A 19,254-nucleotide genomic window follows, 5' to 3' on the forward strand; every position below is an offset into this window, starting at 1 on the left:
TATGGATATTAAGATATAAGGACAAAAGCAACTGAGAAGAATCGTTGAGATATTTTGATACCAAATGGGGATGTTAAGGCCTCGTTTGGCATTAATTCTCAGAATCCTTTCAGAAAAGAATGAATTCTGAGAATTATGAATCCTGTCTGGTACAGTTATTCAATCCCTCTTTTTGAAAAAATAAGACAACAATCAATTTCTTTAAATCAATTCTTTGATCATTTGATAGACAAAACCATGCCAATGCTAATAAGTATAAGCTAAAATAGAGTAACACTGCACTCTTCTACGTTTACAAATAAAGCTCTTGTGCTTAATAAATTTGAAGACATAATGATGGTAAACTTTTACATCAATCACCTCGCTAGCAAAGGAATTTATGCTACTCTTGGCTTTCTTCGTTGTATCTTGGGCGAAGAATCCAAGAGTTGTAGAGAGCATTACTCTCTTCGTTGAATAGAAATCATTCCCCTGGCCCCTCAGCGGGTGAAGTGTAAGCAGCCTGAACCGTTGGCTCGAACCTCGAAGTTTGCACTTTGGGAGTTGAAACCCTCTCTCCTCAAGTGGAGGGGGACAATGGGTCAGGATTCAGATACCCAGACAAGTGTCCATTTGTCGATTTCTCTCTGTTTCGCTCGCGTTCTTTGCTCTCTCGATATTTTATCGACGATGGTGGATCCAAACGAATGGCTGCAACTGCTGTCCAAATTAGCGCCCTGAAATTCTCATTCTCTTTTCGCTCCTCGTGCCATTCCTTACTCTCTACGTTTTGGTGGTTGGGTTCTAGAGAACTTTTCTAGTTTCCTTTTAATGGAGATTTGCACTTCTATTTCTATTCGTCCTTCCTCTGTATATTATTCTTCAAGCCAGCTCTTCCCTCTCAAATTTTGCAATTTTTCATCTCCTTCGTTCACTGCCAGCGCCATAAGGAACAATGCTTGCTGTTTCAATGGTTTGAAGCCCGAAACCAAGAGAAGAGTGTTTGAGCGACGATTTTCGAGCGAGACTGTTACTGCTGATCTCGTCAGCGTCGGAGAGGATTTGCCGGATGACTATGGAGAATGGTTCCCTAAGGTGGATCCGAAAGATCGGAGAAGAGCTGGTGTTCTGCTTCATCCGACATCATTGCCAGGACCATATGGTATTGGAGATTTTGGTGAAGAGGCCTTTCGCTTCTTGGATTGGCTTCACGAAGCTGGTTGCTCCATTTGGCAGGTCCGCTTCTACTTTTGGTTATTACATTTTAAATTCTGTAATGCTTTATTCTTTTCTCTTTTCGATTTTAATAATATGATTTTTCCTGGATTTTATGAGGATATCTTACATCACTTATAGGAAGTTGGATTTAATTCAGAGTGGCTGCATACCTGCAGGTTCTCCCTCTTGTCCCTCCTGGGAGGAAGGCTAATGAAGAAGGATCCCCTTACTCTGGCCAGGTGAACTTTATCTTCTTTACTAGACCGTTTCACTAGTAACTTAAACATTGTTGCACTAGAATGCTTTACTTAGATAAATTTGTGAAGAGTGGCGATCATTATGGGGGGTGCGTGGTCAGGATATGCATTTTTTTTGGAAAGGGAAACTGTAAAAATGAAAGCTTGAAGGGAGCAGGGGAAAAGATACCAGAGTCCAGACATCAGAGGAAGAAGAGGGGTCGAGTAGGAACTCTGATCACTTAAACATCTAGAGGAGTTTTATATTCCAGGGCTCCTATACATTGGCGGTGGTGATGTTTTCTGGGGTTTTACTTTTGTTTTTGATGTTTGTGTGGTTTGTATTTTGTAATGAATGGTTCTTTGATTGGTAACGAAGATCACTGTTATTAATTATGAATAGAAAGAATGATATACTAAAATATGCATGCCTCACACCCCTCATATTGCCTTAGCCCCTGCTTGCCTCCCCTCTATGCATGCCTCACACCCCTCATATTTGCTCCCTGGGAAACCAAAAGAAGTTTGTATTCAGCTTCTATGCCAAGTTCTAAACCTCCCACATAATGTGTTAGTACGTCCAGGAACCACTATGGTTTGTAATTAACGTTTCCAGGTTTATATGATAAGGTCAATCTTCTTGCTTGATTTCTTTTCTCACTGGTGTTTTGACAGGCTTAAAGGGGGTCAGGTGGTTTGCGTGGTATATTGTTCTATTTTTTTGTTTGTTTTTTGTAAATGGTGGGTCCATTTTTTGGATTATGTTGCATATAAAGCAGAATCCATATTTCTTGCTCGTTAAGTTCTTTGCATCTGCCATGTCTTTTCTAGTTTCCAGGAGGCCATTGCTTCTGCAAAAAATGCCAGTGGTTAGGTCTGTATCCAATGTGCCAGTTCCAAAATCCCAGATTGCAGGGACTAGAATCGATAATGGCTTTGTTTATGTTGATATGGTTCCCTCTACAAGGCATAAAACAAATGACTGCATGCTAGAGGCAAAGGCATCTCCATAGCATTTTTCTCAAATCATTGTGTACTAAATTTTGGAAGTTGGAAATCAGGAGGATAAAGGATATTTCATTGTAAGGAGTACTTTAGGAGGCAAAAAATCAACTGCATGGTTAGCTTTTCACCATAAAAGGAAATTTCTGTGAAGACAAAAGAGCTCATGGTTGTAGACAAGCGATTCGCACATGATCCTGTGGTTACTATAATTATTTTATAGTATCCATTTTGTACGAGGTGGGTTTAGAACATACCATTTAATAAGTGCTACCTAGATTTCCTAGGTATAAAATCACATCATAATCTACACGATGGGTGCTACATTGGAAATTATATGATTAAGTGATGCTAACCATTTGATGTACTCCTTGCTGTTGACATTTTGGAAAGAAGAAAAAGATGCTAATTTGTCCAAATTCAGATTCAGTTTCATTGACTATAACACAATTAATCTTCTTGGCATCTTCCTGCAGTTGGTACCAACCCTTCTTTATGTGTCTCATCTCATGCGCAGTTTGTGGGAAAACTGTTTTGGAATTTTGCCCAACTCTTACCCATGTATATCAAGGAATTTAAAGATATTTTGATGATCATCTGCAGGATGCAAATTGTGGTAACACCCTTTTGATTTCTCTTGATGAGTTAGTTAAGGATGGTTTGTTGATGAAGCATGAACTTCCAAAACCAATGTAAGTTTTTTTTTATCCTTTATCTTTTTTTTTTTTAAATAATTGCTTGATGTATGTGTTTGACAAACTTACATGGTGTTCTGAAAAATGATGGTATGATTCTAGAACCATACCATTTTTTTTTGGAAAATGGCTGCTTTTTTTTTTTGAACCAGACAATATAAGAGGCTGTTCTATTTGTGGTTCAATTATTGAACCATGATATGTTAGTATTGATTGTGTGACTCATGTGTATGTGTACTTTCATTATTACCTTTGATTACTTTTGATCGTATGGTCATTATTGAGCAGAAACATTATGATATGAGTTATATTGGTGTGTGAGACGCACTATATAACTGCTAAGTCATGCTTAAATCAGTGAACCACGTTGCTTGGTTGAGAAGGCTATTAAGAGTTGTGTTTAAAAAATGCTTATTATGCTGGCCCTGGAACCATGTAACGCTGGTTCCAGAACCAGAACCTGCAACTTCATACAAATTACTCATTTCTGTCATGTCATGAAACATGAAAACAACCATAAACTAAACACACCCTTAATTTTTTGTTTTCACTTTTCACGTATGTGTTTTTCTTATTAATATTATGCTGCGTTATGTGTTTAGGATTGCTGATCGTGTGAATTTCACAACTGTTGCTAGCATAAAAGACCCTTTGATAGCAAAGGTAAAATATGTGGAGAAGCATCATATTTAACTCTTCTTGCACTTTCTAGTATAGGTTATATATGATATAATGTATGAAGTGACTGCCTTACTGAAGATGGCGTCACTTGTTCCATATTTGCTTCAGTGGCAATGCTGCATTCTTTATATGTTATTACTTGTGCAGTTGTGCTCCTTAAATGATTTTAATGTGTAAATGCTAACTATAATAGCTTCCTCAAAAAGCATGCCTGATTTTGTCCTACTATGCATAATATATATGTATGCATGTATAACTGATTGTCAGAGGCACAAACACACATACACTCTAAAAACTAAAATAGGAACCTTATAGAATGCTCAGGGCGTTGCTACATTATCACACCTTGTTTATGATTTTTGTTCTTTTTAACATGTTAGGGCATCTTCAGAAATATTTGTACTTTTTCTGTTGATTATAAACATTGTTCTCTTCTTTAAGTAGTTACACCACAAGCTAGGAACTTGATGAATAGCTACATTCTAAGATAACAACTTGATTCTAACATAACCTTTCTTGGAGTTAGTTACACCCATCAGCCTAAGTGCATAACACCAGGAAATGGAAAAATAGGAGATATCTAGGTGTTTTCCATTCTAACCACAGTAAATTTTTCTTTCCTTTTTTTCCTGGAGAATCCATCTTTCATCTCTTGGTGCTTTTACAAGCAAAACTTGGGAACAGCAAGGGAATAAATCTATTTTTGCAGGCTCTCATTTAAATGAACCCCAAGCAACTTCATTCTTAATGAACTTTCAAGAAGTAGGTTGCTTAAGTTGGAATTAGTCTGAGACATTCATATATGTCAATTTATGGGTATCCAGTATCATCCCTTGGACATTTTTTTTGATAAATTATCCTTGGACAATTTAAGTAGCATGTGGATCTAGCTGCCCTAAAAAAATTTGAAGTCAAGCAAGTCAAATAATCATGAAATCACCAAATTTATTTTACCACTTTTTTTTTTGAGAAAAGTTAACAATTTTATTGAAGAAAGGAGAGGTACACAAGAGTGTGTACCTCTCTTTTGTATTTTACCACTTTTTAACCACAACAGATTACCTAAATCTGTGCCATGCCTAACCTTTAAGGTGTATTTTGATTATTGTTAATATTTAAACACTTCCATGATATTTGGAGCCAATATTGTTAGGTAGAGCAGATCCAAACCTTTTTTATCAGTAACATAAAGTTTTACTGCAATGTTTTAAAATGTGGAGACATGACACGAGGCGTTCCATTGCCAGGAGGCGTGAGGTGTAGTTCAGAACCTTTTTTATCAGTAACATAAAGTTTTACTGCAATGTTTTATGAAAGATGTCTTGTATTAAGAATTATTGATAAAAAAAGGTTTCTTGTATTAAGAAGAATGAAAATGCATGACACTATCTGAAGGGGGGGGGGTCTTGTTGAATTCCTAAAATAGTATTTTAATTTAAATACATCAGAAAAATCACTAAAATAGTTAACCAAAGATTTACTAAAAATGGAAATTACGAGAATTACTATAAATAGTAAGTCCAAGAGTTACCACAACTAGTAATTTCAAAACAACAACAAAATTCTAAAAAATAGTTATTAAGACACCAACAACTTGAAAAAAAAAAAAAACTAAAGAAGTACCAATATCCTATAACCCAAAAATTCTGAAATTGGTATAGTAATTGGAGAATTGGTTTGTTTCCCCATAAATTCTTTCCTTGCTTTTGCATCTGCATCACCTTCTTACTACTTAATATGGGTTTTGTGTAGCATGGAAATGTTTTTGCTCAACTTCAAATCTATGTTTCTCCTTTTTGATGTTATCATATTAATATGTTTATAATATCTACTTCATCTTTAGGCTGCAGAGAGGGTCCTTTTAAGTGAAGGGGAGCTGAAAAGTCAGTTTGAACAATTTCATAGAGACCCTCAAATATTAGGTAATTAAAGCTTTTAGACTTATTATTGATGAAAAAAAAAAGCTTTTAGACTTGTTTACTCATGGATCTTTCATGGCTTATTGTAGTGAAATGTTCTAGTACAAACATTCTACCAAAAGAAATAAATGTTTGATTTGGAAATAGTTGAGGAAATGAAATATTGAGCAGCATTTGTTTTCCTATTATTGATATTCTCCTCGATATTGTTTTTCCCTTAAATTGATATAAGAAACAGTCATCGAATTTGACGTGAGCTCTATTCTCATAAGAAGGGTTGGATAATAAGAACACAAGAACCTTTTCCATAGGAAGTTATAGCTTTCTGACTTGGGAGTTATGTAGTTGACTTTAGAAGTCATGTCACAATTTAAGTCTTTACAAGCTATGTTTATGTGGTGTTACATTTTATATTAATAAATAATAGTTAGCTTTTATATTTTCATCATCTAGGGAGATCAACCATGGAAGCTATCTTTGTTTTGTATATAGACCTAATTAAGGATATGTATGGTGGTGCAACAACCAATGTTAGAACAATTGTCACTTGTGGGAGAGACATCAGATTTTTACAGTTACAATGGACCTTCTCCAAGGTTCAACACTTTATTCTTATTTATTTGAATTTGGATTAGCTGAACGATTTAGCTGTTCAGCAGGCTGTGGAATCAATGATAAGACTCCACACCCTGACACCAGTCTTAAAATACATGGGGCCCACACTGAGAGGTTGAATGATTGTGGGCCTCATGTACTTTTAAGACTGGTGTGGAGTCTTGTCATTGGTTCCACAGCCTGCTGAACAGCTAAAGTGTTCAGCTAATCCTATCTCTATTTGTTTGCACTGATCATGGATGAACTGACTAAACATTTTCAAGAGGAGTTCACATGGTGCATGTTGTTTGCTGGTGACATCATTTAAATTGATGAAACTAATGGAGGATTAAATGCAAAATTAAGGTTATGGATAAATTCGTTAGAAACAAGAGGTTTAAAAGTAAGTAGCTCTAAAACAGAATATATGGCATGTAAATTTAATGACGATGGGAGTGCAAATCAGGGTACACTTAGGATTGGAGACCAAGAGATAAATCAATGTGACCTTTTTTAGTGCTTTGGTTCGGCAATTTATAATAATGGAGAGACTGAGGAGGATGTTGCCCATAGAATTAGAGTAGGAGGGCAAAATGGAGGGGTGCATCTGGAGTTGTAAGTGATAGGTGAATACCACTTAGATTAAAAGGAAACATGTCCAGAAAATGGGTGTGGCAGAATGAAGTCATTGGTAGGACCTTAGGAGTAGCTCCAATAGGTGATAAAAATGAAAATAGCCTAAGATGGTTTGGTCATGTGCATACTGCATAGAAGACTATCAACAGTGCCCATAGTAAGAATTGGTTTGTTACAAGTTGAAAGGGGCTAGAAGGGCAAGGGGTATACCAGAAAGGACATGGGTAGAAGTAGTAAGAAATGATTTACGTGCCAATAATTTAACATTGGATATGTCATTAAACAGAACCAGACTGGAGAAACAGGATTCATGTAGCCGATCCCATTATAGTTGGGATAAGGGTTGCATGATGATGATGATGAATTTAACAATGGATATGACATTAAACAAGGAATGGTGAACAGAATTCATGTAGCCGACCCCCTATAGTTGGGATAAAGGTTAGATGATGATGAGTCTAGTTATGCACTTTGTATTTAAGATTTGCATATAGCGTGTTAAAATTTCAAACAAAAATACATGGATATCATAATCTTTTGATACCATTTTTTTTTTCTCTTTATGGCCTTGTACTACTCAATTTCTAAGTTGTCTTTTTCTCATATGATATTGCAAATTCTGTTTACTTTCTTTTTAGGATGGCTAGAAGATGCAGCTTATTTTGCAGCTATTGACAATGCTCTAAATACTTTCACTTGGAATGAGTGGCCTGCACCTTTAAAAAACCGCCATCTTGTGGCCTTGGAGGAAATATACCAAAGCCAAAAGGACTTTGTGAGTGCTGGTTTACAATCTGAATACATCTGTGAGACAGTGGTGTCCTGGATATTCTACTTGATATTTCTATTCCTTAAGGAGACTTGTTCATTCTTTTATGAATGCAGATAAACATATTTATTGCGCAACAGTTCTTATTCCAAAGGCAATGGAAGAAAGTTCGCAACTATGCATATATGAAAGGAATCAACATAATGGGAGATATGCCCATATATGTTGGGTATCACAGTGCAGATGTCTGGGCAAATAGGAAACGATTTCTTTTGGTTAGTATTTCTTGATAGGGTTGTGACAGATATAAATCACCTTATTTTCATGAACTTCTAAGCCTAATGCTCTCTCTCTCTCTCTCTCTTTCTCTGCAGAGCAGGAGTGGTTTTCCTTCCCTAGTCAGTGGTGTTCCCCCAGATGCCTTCAGTGAAACTGGCCAGCTTTGGGGCAGGTTGCTATTATACTGGATATCACCAAGTATATTTAACTTTTTAGTTTTTAGACACTTTGATAGTGAAAATCTTACAAGTTTTTAGTCAAATAGAGCATTGCGTAATGAAGACTTTGTCTGTGATCCCCATACAGATTACTATAAGAAGACTAACACAATACTGGTTGATGTGGATTTGGTGCATCAATGCATGTGTAGGGAACCCACTATTAAATTTGTTCCACTCATAGATGTGCTGCTTTGGAAATTGACTTGGTTAGATGGACCTAAGTAAAATCAATTTATCTTGATTGCATACAATTTATTTCACAATTCTTATATATCAGTGATGTCAGACTTGGACTGGATGGTTGAACCATGACCAGTGATCCAGTTAGATTCCCAGTTAAATGATGGTTTTCATGGATTGCGTGGGCTAACTGGCTGGTTAACTGGTAAAACTTTGACCGGTGAGCATTCTTATTTTCTGTTCTGTCCAAGTCTGACAGAATTTCTGTATACTTATATTTGATTCTTATGTAATTTTCCTAGTCTACCTGATGTTGGTCATGTTCAGAAGCTGTACCACTAATTATTGGTTCCACTTGGTAGATATGCTTTGCCATAAACTGACATGACTGGATGACCCTAGGTATTTATTAGAGGGGCTGGACATGTAGATTGAAGGTAGGATTAAAGAGTAAGAACCAAAAAACAGAAAGGGCTACAAAAGGTAAATAGAAAGAGAGGGATTGGTATTTGAGATATATCTTATGTATAATATGTTAAATTTGGATTAGAAGCACAGTCAGATAAGCTTTATTAATGATGTAAAATATTAAAAAGAAACTGCCCAAACTTGAGGATGTCTCCAGGGAGGGGATATGTAAACAGCATACAGCTGACTCAGAGCTGATGGAACAGAACAAGTAGACATACCAGTATACTCATTCTCTCAGCTGGACCCCAGGACTTCATAGTAATATCTTAAAGCTAAAACTGTTTATTAAAAACGATGCTATAATTTGTCTTTATGTCCTGTTCAGAAAGTTTATATGAGACCTAAACCGTAAAAACTTGTTCAGCTAACATATGACATCTATTAAGAAAAGTTTATTTGTTTAGCACTAAAATTTTCTAATCCTTTTCCATTCTTATTGAATGATATTACTGCAGTATTAAAGTTTTCACTTATCCGTAGTAGGTAATATTACCTAACTTGGCCTTTCTAATCACTTCAATGTTGCCTTTTGTACTTGAAGTCCTCTATATGATTGGAAAGCAATGGAAGATGATGGATTTGCTTGGTGGATACAGAGAATAAAGCGTGCATATAATCTGTATGATGAGTTCAGGATAGACCATTTTCGAGGATTTGCTGGATTTTGGGCTGTTCCTTCTGGTGAGACCATTTGTGTTATATAGCTTGAATTTCTGTTTGCTATGTATATTATAGTAATCCTAATTGCATGATTTTGCAGAAGCAAAGATTGCAATGGTTGGCCAATGGAAGGTCAGACCTATGAGCATTTATTTCTTGTTTCTTTTTAACCTAACAATCGAAACTAAATGCCTTTTCCCCTCGTTGACTGTAGGCTGGACCAAGGAAGGCATTATTTGATGCCATATTCAAAGCTGTTGGAAAGATCAACATAATAGCAGAAGACTTGGTATGGTTTGTTGTATACCAGCCTTCCAACCATATTTTTATTTGATTTCAGTTTGTGATGTTGATTGTCAAAGCCTGGTGGTATTATATTAGGATGGTATGATTACTGCTTATATAATCTTAGGGTAAGAACCTCTACACATATGACTGGCATTCTTGTGGCCCCTTACCACTGGTTCTGAAGCCGGTGGGATGGGACACTAATAAATACCAGCAGCCTACCAAATTTTCTTCCATGATCTTTCTTTTGTCCAATTCTCCTTTCCATGTGCCCAATGCACATGGAAAATATAAGTCTATTCCCAACCATCCAAGGTGTCATTGTGAGATTTGTAGTGGTTCTTGTCTAGTATGCAGTTGCCTATCTAATAACAATGTAATAAAGGAAACTTTTAAGACTTTAATAACACTTTGATGCAATTGTGAATCTCCACAGACTTTAGAAAATTACATGAATTTAGGACCAATTGGCAGCATTTATTGGATGATATATCAATATGTATCAAATTATTATTGTATTTGTATTTGTCTGTTTCTACTTCCAAAAATCTGTGGGCCTGTGGCTTTTTGATAAATGATATGCCTCTAATATTGTCATTTCTCTTCTTTTCACTATTTATCATAAAGGGAGTAATCACGGAGGATGTAGTTCAGCTAAGGAAAGCAATTGGAGCACCTGGAATGGCTGTTCTCCAGTTTGGTAATTAGTTTCCACAGGTGCTAGTGTTTTCCAAATATTTATCCTCAGAAATTCTTTTGAACTTGCTTTTGGTGATATTTTCTTGGTACAGCATTTGGAAGTGGCTCAGATAATCCTCATCTGCCTCATAATCATGAGCCTAATCAAGTAGTGTATACTGGAACTCATGATAACGATACGGTAAGTGTCCCCTATTTTTAATTTTATTCCTCCTTCCTATGAACTTGAAAAATTGACTATTTATTTATCAAGAAGTTATTGGAATGTCACATTACTTGACATGGAGTAATTCCTGACATCTTCAAAAATTTTTGTTTGAGATTTATTTGTGTCATCATCATCATCATCATTATGAATCCTAACTATATGAGGTCAGCTACACGAATTCTGTTTTGCCAAACCAATCTATTTAAAGCCATATTCATTGTATAATCATTAGTGCTTAAATAATTTCTTACGACTTTTACCGTGTCCTTTTTGGTCTACCCCTAAATCTTCTAGCCCCTTCCACTTGTAACAAATCGCTTCTTCTAATTGGAGCTGTTGGTGGTGTAAGTATGGTGGTGAGGCTAGATAGGGTGGTCTCTTTGAAGGATGAAGAAGGATTAGGGTCGAAGGCCATGGGGGAAATAATGGATAGGCTTTTGCTTCTGGAAAATCTTAGTAGAGTTGGGTAGTAAGGTGGTCAGAGAGAATGTCCCCTGGTCGTGAAGTACAACCTCTTTTTATAAGGGAGATCCCGATACTTTAAGGAGAAGGATTCCAAAAAGGGTTTGATTTCTATTAGGAAAGGGGATCCTCGTCTTTATGTCGGTTATCAAGGGAACGCCACTGGGGTTTCACCATGTGTGCAATGAGATTCTCTGAGAACAAAGTTCCCTTTACCTTGAGGATTCTTGCCTAGCACGTGCAAGCTACATCCCATTATGGGTTTCCTCATGGCCACGTGGCAGGGGATGAGGTTTTGGGTCTATCTAGCGCGCTCAGGTTCTGCTTGGTTATTTCTGAGGTGCCTCATCACCATAGTTGTCGACGCGCCCAGGCGACCACTGGGTGCCCAGTTGCCCAGGTGCCTAGGTACCTAGGCAATGGAATTTGAAAGTATAAAATAAAGATCCCTAAATGTTCTAAGCTACTGTTTGATTTTTATACTGACCAATATACCGTATACTGGTTATTAACAGTAAATTCATTCAAATAAAACGTAAAATTCCATCATATACATCATACCTGTTTCAGGCCAACAAAAAAGAAGGAATGTAGCAAAAAAAAAAAGAGAAAAATAAGGGGACAGAGACCCTGTTTTGTTCCCAAAAAATATTTCTTAAAAAAGAAAAAAGAAACATAGGAGTTAGAGGACATAGAGCAAAAAAGGGAGAATGCTGCTAAAAAAGGAGAGAAAAATGAAGGGACAGAGCCCCTGTTTGGTCCAAAAAAAGCATTATTAAAAAATAATGCAAAAAAAATACAGGAAAGTTTTAGAAAGTTGGGGCGCAGCCCCTGTTTAAGAAGAAGAAGAAGGGGGTGGAGCTCCTGTTTTGTTTCCAAAAGTTTTTTTTTTTAAATAGAAAATAAATTACTGGAGTACCAGGTTAATTTGAGGAAGGAGGGAGGAGGAGATTGAAGAGGCAAAGAAGAAACTTACCAGGAGGTCTTGGATGACTTGGACCGAGTCTTTGGCTTCTCTTCTCAGTCTCGGTTCAAAATGCAAACCCAAAGAAACTTTCGTAGCTTTAGTAAAAGATGATTTATCTTTATAAAAAAAGTTGTAACATACAATAGGATGTATTCTAATAAAATAAAAACAACCAATAAAATGATACAATATATATAAAGGCATTCAAGAATGAAATAATGCGTATATGTGAGCGACTAATACAAAAAACACAGCGTTGGGCGAGGTGACTTCTAAAAATCGCCTAGTCGCCTAGGTGTTGCCTTGACAACTATGCTCGTCACAGCTCGTTGTGACTGGAAAGGGTGTCAATCACCCGCATACGGGTGTTGCTGGTGTTGGGGTGTATTTACTGTTCGTTACAGTATGGGCTACCATTTTGTGTCCATCGCAGGGTGCTAGTAATGTATTGGGTTTATCTCAGCTTAGGTTGGCGATATAATTTTTTGTCTGGCATGAGTCTCAGGCAATACTCATTGCTCATCGCAGGTCTCCGGAGGCATTTCATGCTCATCGCAAGTCCTGGGTGGCTTTTTGAGCTCATCACAAGTATATATATATCTCTCTCTCTCTCTCTCTCTCTCATTTTATCACCTATTGGAGCTACTCCTAGGTTCCTGTGGATGACTTCATTCTTGATCCTATCATTTCTAGTTTTTCCACTTATCCTGGATATGTTGTTTCTTAACTGCCCAACAGTCTGCTCCATACAACACAGCTGGTGTACAACTGTTTAATAGAATTTTCCTTTTAGGGCCCATTTGTTTTTCAGATTTTAGGAGGGGGGAAAGTCGGTCAATGGGATTTTGGTTTCCATTGACCAAGATGCCCATTCTTTTTTCAGATTTATGTGGGGTCCATGGAAAATTCATTTTCTCTGGGTATCACTTACCTGGGCAAGTGATACTTATCCCCTCGGTGGGTAAGTAACTTTCCCACCTGGGGGGAATATTGCCAACACATGGATGGGACAAAATTGCCCCTTTTAATAATGGATTTTTATGGCTAAAACAGTCATCATCTTATTTACTTGGGAAATAAAAGAACATGGATAAGTATCTTCCTGAAAAACGAATGGGGCCTTAATCTAAGTGGTATTCATCTATCACACAAAAGTTCAGGTGCACCCCTCCATTTTTCCCAACCTGCTCTAATTCTTTGGGTGACTATTGTTCAAATAGACTGCTCTTACGTATATCATTTCCACTTTAGTAGAACATGCAAGTGAAAAGAACTATACTCCCTATGGTACATGTGACACCTACAAGGATCCAGATGGTAGTTCAGTGGGTCACATAGAAGATCTTTTAGGTGGAAGCTTATTTTATCCACTAGATCCTCTGGATGATCAGAAAAGAGATGACAGTACATGGAGATCTAGAATGACAGAATTGGATTAACTTGTGGTCCAGGGGATCTAGGCAGGATCATCAAAATCTGCATGCTGTCATTGCTTTCCATATCCCACAAGAATGCTTAATGTAGGAAGTACACGTACAGTTTGTTTCTGTCCTGAAGTAATGATGTTAGGGTTATTTTATTTATAGGAATAACTTCTAACACATATTTGCATGGTTTTCAGGTTCGAGGTTGGTGGGAAAACTTGAAGCAGGAAGAGAAGTCCAATGTGAGTATCTTGTGTAAGAGTATGAAGTATAACAAACATGTTTTCTGGATCATGTTATCATCTTAGAATTTCACTAGTTAGCAGGTTCAATTTGATTTTACATCTAGCTGTATATTCAATTTAATTGCAACTTATCATTTATCAAATAATTGCAACTTCTGTGGCAGGTCATGAAATACCTTTCAATTAGTGAAGAAGATGATATTTCATGGACTTTGATTCAAGCTGTAATGTCTTCAGTGGCCCGTATTGCCATCATACCCATGCAAGATGTTCTTGGTTTGGGAAATTCTGCTAGGATGAACATTCCAGCAACACAGGTAAGTCACAGATGCTGTGTGACAAGTTACAGATTACACTTCAAATTTCCTGTTCATTCCAATTTCCAACTAAACCAGAACCACATAATTACCCATTTACCCTTGCTTGTTGGACCCATAATGTCGCGTTCTGCTTTATTGACAAATTTATTGATATGTAGTACTGAACTAGGAATACTCTTGTGCTGTGTTTAGATTTGGAAGGAAAAGTGGGATGAAGGATTTGCTAATCCACCACTTTCAATATTTTGCCACTTGGTTCCAAAAAAGAGCCTGGTGGAAACGGGAAAGTGTTGGCTAGTGGGGCTGTAATTGGTTGGATTTGGATCAGATCCAGCAACATCCAAATATGATTGGATCTAGGGATCTCAGATTGGATTTGGAGCCTATTGAATTTGGATTGGATCCAGATTATTTGATCCAAGTTTGCTTTATGTTTTTAAAACCAAAAACTAAAAAATTATTTAGAAAATGTTAACCACTTTTAAACTTATGCTGCTAGAACGACACCATGCTGGACCAAAGAAAAAGAAAGACGTGATACTGGAATGGCTTTGACCAATGAATACCCCCGGCGTGAATTTTGATAAATACTAACTGATTGGTTACCACTTTTATGATATCGTTTCATTGGTTACAGTTTTTTTTTTCAGTATAATAGTTGAACCCATAAATTTATTTAGATATAAAATACTTAATATAATACAATACTAATCAAATTTGGGTTTTAATCAGATTGGATGGGGTTAAATTGAATCTAATCCAATCGTATAAATGGATTATTAAAATTTGAAATAACTGGATTGGATGTTGGATCGGGTTTTGGATTTTTTTTTTTTTTTTGCCGGGGGGGGGGTTGACTAATTTTATTTTCTACTGATTCTTCAGTTCTACTTCTACCCTGCATTTCCACTTCCACAGGTACAGGTGCAAATACAACATGAGATACTGACAGTGGCCTTTGGTTTTTCACTGTCAACTGACACATGCAACTAATTTTCCTTTAGATTTGCTTAATAATAAGCTTCTCTGACAGTACCTCTTTTTCTTTGCCCCTTTCTCTTCAACGTAGTTTGGAAATTGGAGTTGGAGGATACCAAGCTCGGTGAGTTTCGATGCCTTGAAGCCAGAAGCGAAGAAACTGAAGAGTATTCTCTCAATGTATGGGAGGCTGTGATATGGGGTAGAAGTAAGATGTTCACTATCACCCATCCTCCATGAGACCATGAATACCACCTTGATCCTAGGCCGGTTGAAAATCCCATGCAGCCCTCGACTCTCTATACACATGCATGTTGAATAAGAATTGGAGCTCGTTGGCTTTCATCGCAAAAGGCTGAACTGTATTTAAAAATTTTGTAAGTGCACAAATATTAACGATTTGAATGTACTTTTAGCAGTGGGGAAATTTTGGAAGTATTGGTTTTTCTCCTTTCTTTTTAAACATTTCAATTTCAATACGTAAGTAAATCTGTAAATGCCTCGTAAGGACTCACTAAGTCGGGTACCTTTGTCGGTTACAACCTACGTTTGTATCACACGTTGGCTCGAAAATGCAAATTTTCAATATTTTGGTTCTCTAAAATTTAAGGCTGACAAGTTGATGAGAGAAGGGTTGCGATGAGCAAAGATGCACGCTCAGCCCAACCTGCGATGAGAAAACAGAAGGTTTAGCGCAACTTGAAATGAGAAAACGAAACTTTCTTATTATTTGTTAGTGGTACACAATGTATTTATAAATACAATTTGATGCCCAACAGCTTGCCGAGCAAGTGCCAAGAAATCAAGATCAAGAAGGCGCCAATTGGAGTGCCAGTTGGAGAAATCAATTGGCACATGTTCTTGATGTTGTAATACTCCCCTTCAAATTGGAGTAGGAGATTGAACGCTTAACTTGGATAAGAGAAAACTAAATTGATTACGCCTCAAGGCTTTGGGAAACAAATCAGTTGGTTGTGACTTAGAGGGAATGTGACTTGTCGCAATGGTGTGGGCTTGAAGATGAGAGCGGACAAAATGACAATCAATCTGTATGTGTTTTGTTCATTCATGAAAAACTGGATTGACGGCAATGTGTAAAGCATCTTGGTTATGATAGAAGAGCTGCATGGGCTGTGGATGTTGCAGTCCAAGATCAACAAACAAGTGTTGAAACCAGAGCAATTCACTTGTAGTTTCCGCCATTGATCTGCATTTGGCTTTGGCAGAAGAGTGAGAGACAGTTGGTTGTTTCTTGGATTTCCATGAGAAAGGGGAGGATCCCAAAGTAGTAAGGTAACTAGTTGTTAACCGTCTTATTGATGGCCAACTTGCCCGATCTGAATCACAATATCCTTGTATGAGGAGATCAGATTTAGAAGAAAAAAAAAACACCCTATGCTCAGTGAAGACTTGAAATACCGTAGGACATGCATAGCAACATCTAAGTGTGTTGCCGTGGATCGCTCATGAATTGATTGAGGATATGTACTGCATAGGTGATTTTTGGTCTAGTGATGGTGAGGTATATTAGACACCCAATTAAACGTCTATATTGATTTGGGTGTGATATGGGAGGACCAAAATATGGGCCAAGATGGTGTTGTTGCTCCATAGGAAAAAGGACTTGAATGACATTCAAGCATTCCCGTTTCTTTGAGAATGTTGAGTGTGTATTTTCGCTGGTTTAGGAAGATGCTAGAAGGAGACTGAGAGATCTCAATGCCCAGAAAAGATCGGAGTGGACCCAAGTCTTTGATGGGAAAGCAGTGACTGAGGTATTTTTTGAGTGAGTTAATGCTAATTGGATCATCCCCGACAATAATTAAATCATCCACATAAGCTAGCACAATCAAAGTCCCTACAATTTTGTAAAGAATGAATAGAATGTAATCTACAGAAGATTGGGAGAACCCTCTTTGCTTGAGTGCATGGGTTAGAGTTTCAAACCAGTTTCTAGATACTTGCTTCAGCCCATAAATTGACTTGTTCAGTTAATAAGCACGGTTGTCACCTGGAGGAAGGAGGCACGAAGGGGGCTGCATATATACTTTTTCATGTAGAGTACCATGAAAGAAAGCATTGTTCACATCCATCTGATGTAAATGCCAATCCCATACAGCCGCTAAAGCTATTAGACAATGAATAGTGACAAATTTAACATATGGTGCATAGGTTTCTGTGTAGTCCATGCTTTCAATTTGGGTGTAGCCCTTGGCTACAAGACGCGCTTTATAGTGCTCTATACCACCATCAAGATTGGTCTTAATTTTGTAGACCCATTTATAGTCAATGGACTTTTTTTAAGAGGAAGATTTGTTAGAGACCAAGTTTTGGTAGTTTCAAGAGCTTTAAGTTAATCTACCATGGCATTACACCAAAACTAGTGTTGGTTGGCTTGTTGATAGGTGGTGGGTTCAAGGGCAAGCCAGATGGAGTGGAGCTCGAATCGAGGCTGGTGAGAAAGTTGCAAATTGGGTGACTTGTGCTACATGCTGAATTGGTAGCTTGTGGTCCACGTTTGATGGTGGGGCAAATGAAATCCTTCAGTTTGATGGGTGCTTGACGCATTCTGATGGGCCTAGAGTTGGATTGGAAGTTGCACACAGTTCTTGTGATGGGATCGGGCTCGTATCATCATCTTGATGAAGTGGGCTTTGAGATGAATCCACACTGACATCATTAGCTATTGGGTGGGCATCATCATTAATCATTTCCAATGGGGAGATGACATCATCTATGATTGGAATAGGGACCACTACAATAGTGGATGCATCAACATTGTTGAGATTGACAATCTTGAATGGAAATTGATCTTCACAAAATATCACATCCAAAGAGACTAATATTTGCTTCATTTCAAGATTAAAATCAAGGTAACCTTTCTAGCCATGAGGATACCCAATGAATATGCATTGTTGTGAATGTGGGCTGAATTTATCCATACCACGTTTATGAGGTGTTATGGCATAGTAGAGACACCCAAATGTGCGAAGATTATCATAGGCATGTGATCTTTGAAACAACATTTCATATGGGGTTTTACCAAATAGGTTAGGAGTGGGTAAATAGTTGATTAGATATGTAGCTGTAAGAACACACTCCCCCCAAAACTGAATTAGCATACCTACTTGGAATTGTAGGGCTCTAGCCATCTCAAGAATGTGATGGTGTTTCCATTCCACCACTTTATTTTGTTGTGGAGTTTCAACACACGTATGTTGATGTAGTATGCCATTCTCAATGAAGTATGTCTGCATAGGACCAGACAGAAATTCCAACTCATTATCGGATTTGACACATTTTACCCGTGTGCCAAATTGAGTTTGAACCATAGCAAAGAACATAAGCAAGTAACAATAAGCATTAGATTTGCATTGCATAAAAGAAACCCATGTAGCTTTTGAATAATCATCCACAATAGTAAGGAAATATTTAGCCCCTGTAAGTGAAGGTGTACGGTATCCACCACAGATATCTATATGCATCAAATCAAAGCATTTTGTAGCATGGGTCTTACTAATGGGAAAACAATGTCGAGCCTGCTTTGCCTTCATACAAATGTCGCAACAAATATTATTAGGTACAATGATATGTAAATCAGAAATCAAAGCACTATTTTGATAAGAAGCATGTCCAAATCTTGAATGCCACAGTCTCGAGTCAGCATCATGAACAACATGAAGAGCCATGGATGGAGGACTAGGCAGAAGATAATACAGACCATCATGCATTAGACCGAATCCAATCACCTTTTTGGAGATCAGGTCTTGTATCACACAAAAATTTGGAAAAAAACAAGACGACACAATTAAACTGTGATATTAATTTGTTGATGGATAATAACTTGCATTTGAACTCTGGCACGAATAAAACATCCCATAGTAACAAATCTGGGGAAAGTGCCAAATTGGCCTGTGATTGTACTGGCATTACAGATCTGTTTGGCAAGTGGATTGGCTTGTTGGGTGCAGAGATAATGTGATTATATGGACTCATGGTTGAGGGTGCCATGTGGTCTGATGCACCACTATCCAGTAACCAAGGTCCTAAATCAAATAACCAATGTAAACTAGAAGCCTTACCAACAAAATTTGAGGAAATCACTGGGTTATCAGACTTGAGA

General features: G+C 37.3%; 1 protein-coding gene across 1 annotated transcript; it reads left to right on the top strand.

The window, feature by feature from the left end:
* The first annotated feature begins 280 nt into the window (after window positions 1–280).
* On the top strand, window positions 281–15,594 carry DPE1 (disproportionating enzyme). Its single transcript, XM_088944135.1, has 16 exons — window positions 281–1,215; window positions 1,374–1,436; window positions 3,039–3,127; window positions 3,733–3,793; window positions 5,655–5,733; window positions 7,599–7,735; window positions 7,846–8,004; window positions 8,104–8,180; window positions 9,422–9,561; window positions 9,641–9,672; window positions 9,755–9,829; window positions 10,456–10,528; window positions 10,620–10,708; window positions 13,786–13,830; window positions 13,998–14,150; window positions 15,223–15,594. The coding sequence occupies exons 1-16, from the start codon at window positions 811–813 to the stop codon at window positions 15,325–15,327; spliced, it is 1,782 nt and encodes a 593-aa protein (XP_088800261.1). The 5' UTR covers window positions 281–810; the 3' UTR covers window positions 15,328–15,594.
* The last annotated feature ends 3,660 nt before the right edge of the window (window positions 15,595–19,254 follow it).

The sequence above is a fragment of the Nelumbo lutea genome, chromosome 5 (assembly GCF_056320005.1).
Source record: "Nelumbo lutea isolate HS-2025 chromosome 5, American lotus-T2T, whole genome shotgun sequence".
In the NCBI taxonomy this organism is placed as follows: domain Eukaryota; kingdom Viridiplantae; phylum Streptophyta; class Magnoliopsida; order Proteales; family Nelumbonaceae; genus Nelumbo; species Nelumbo lutea.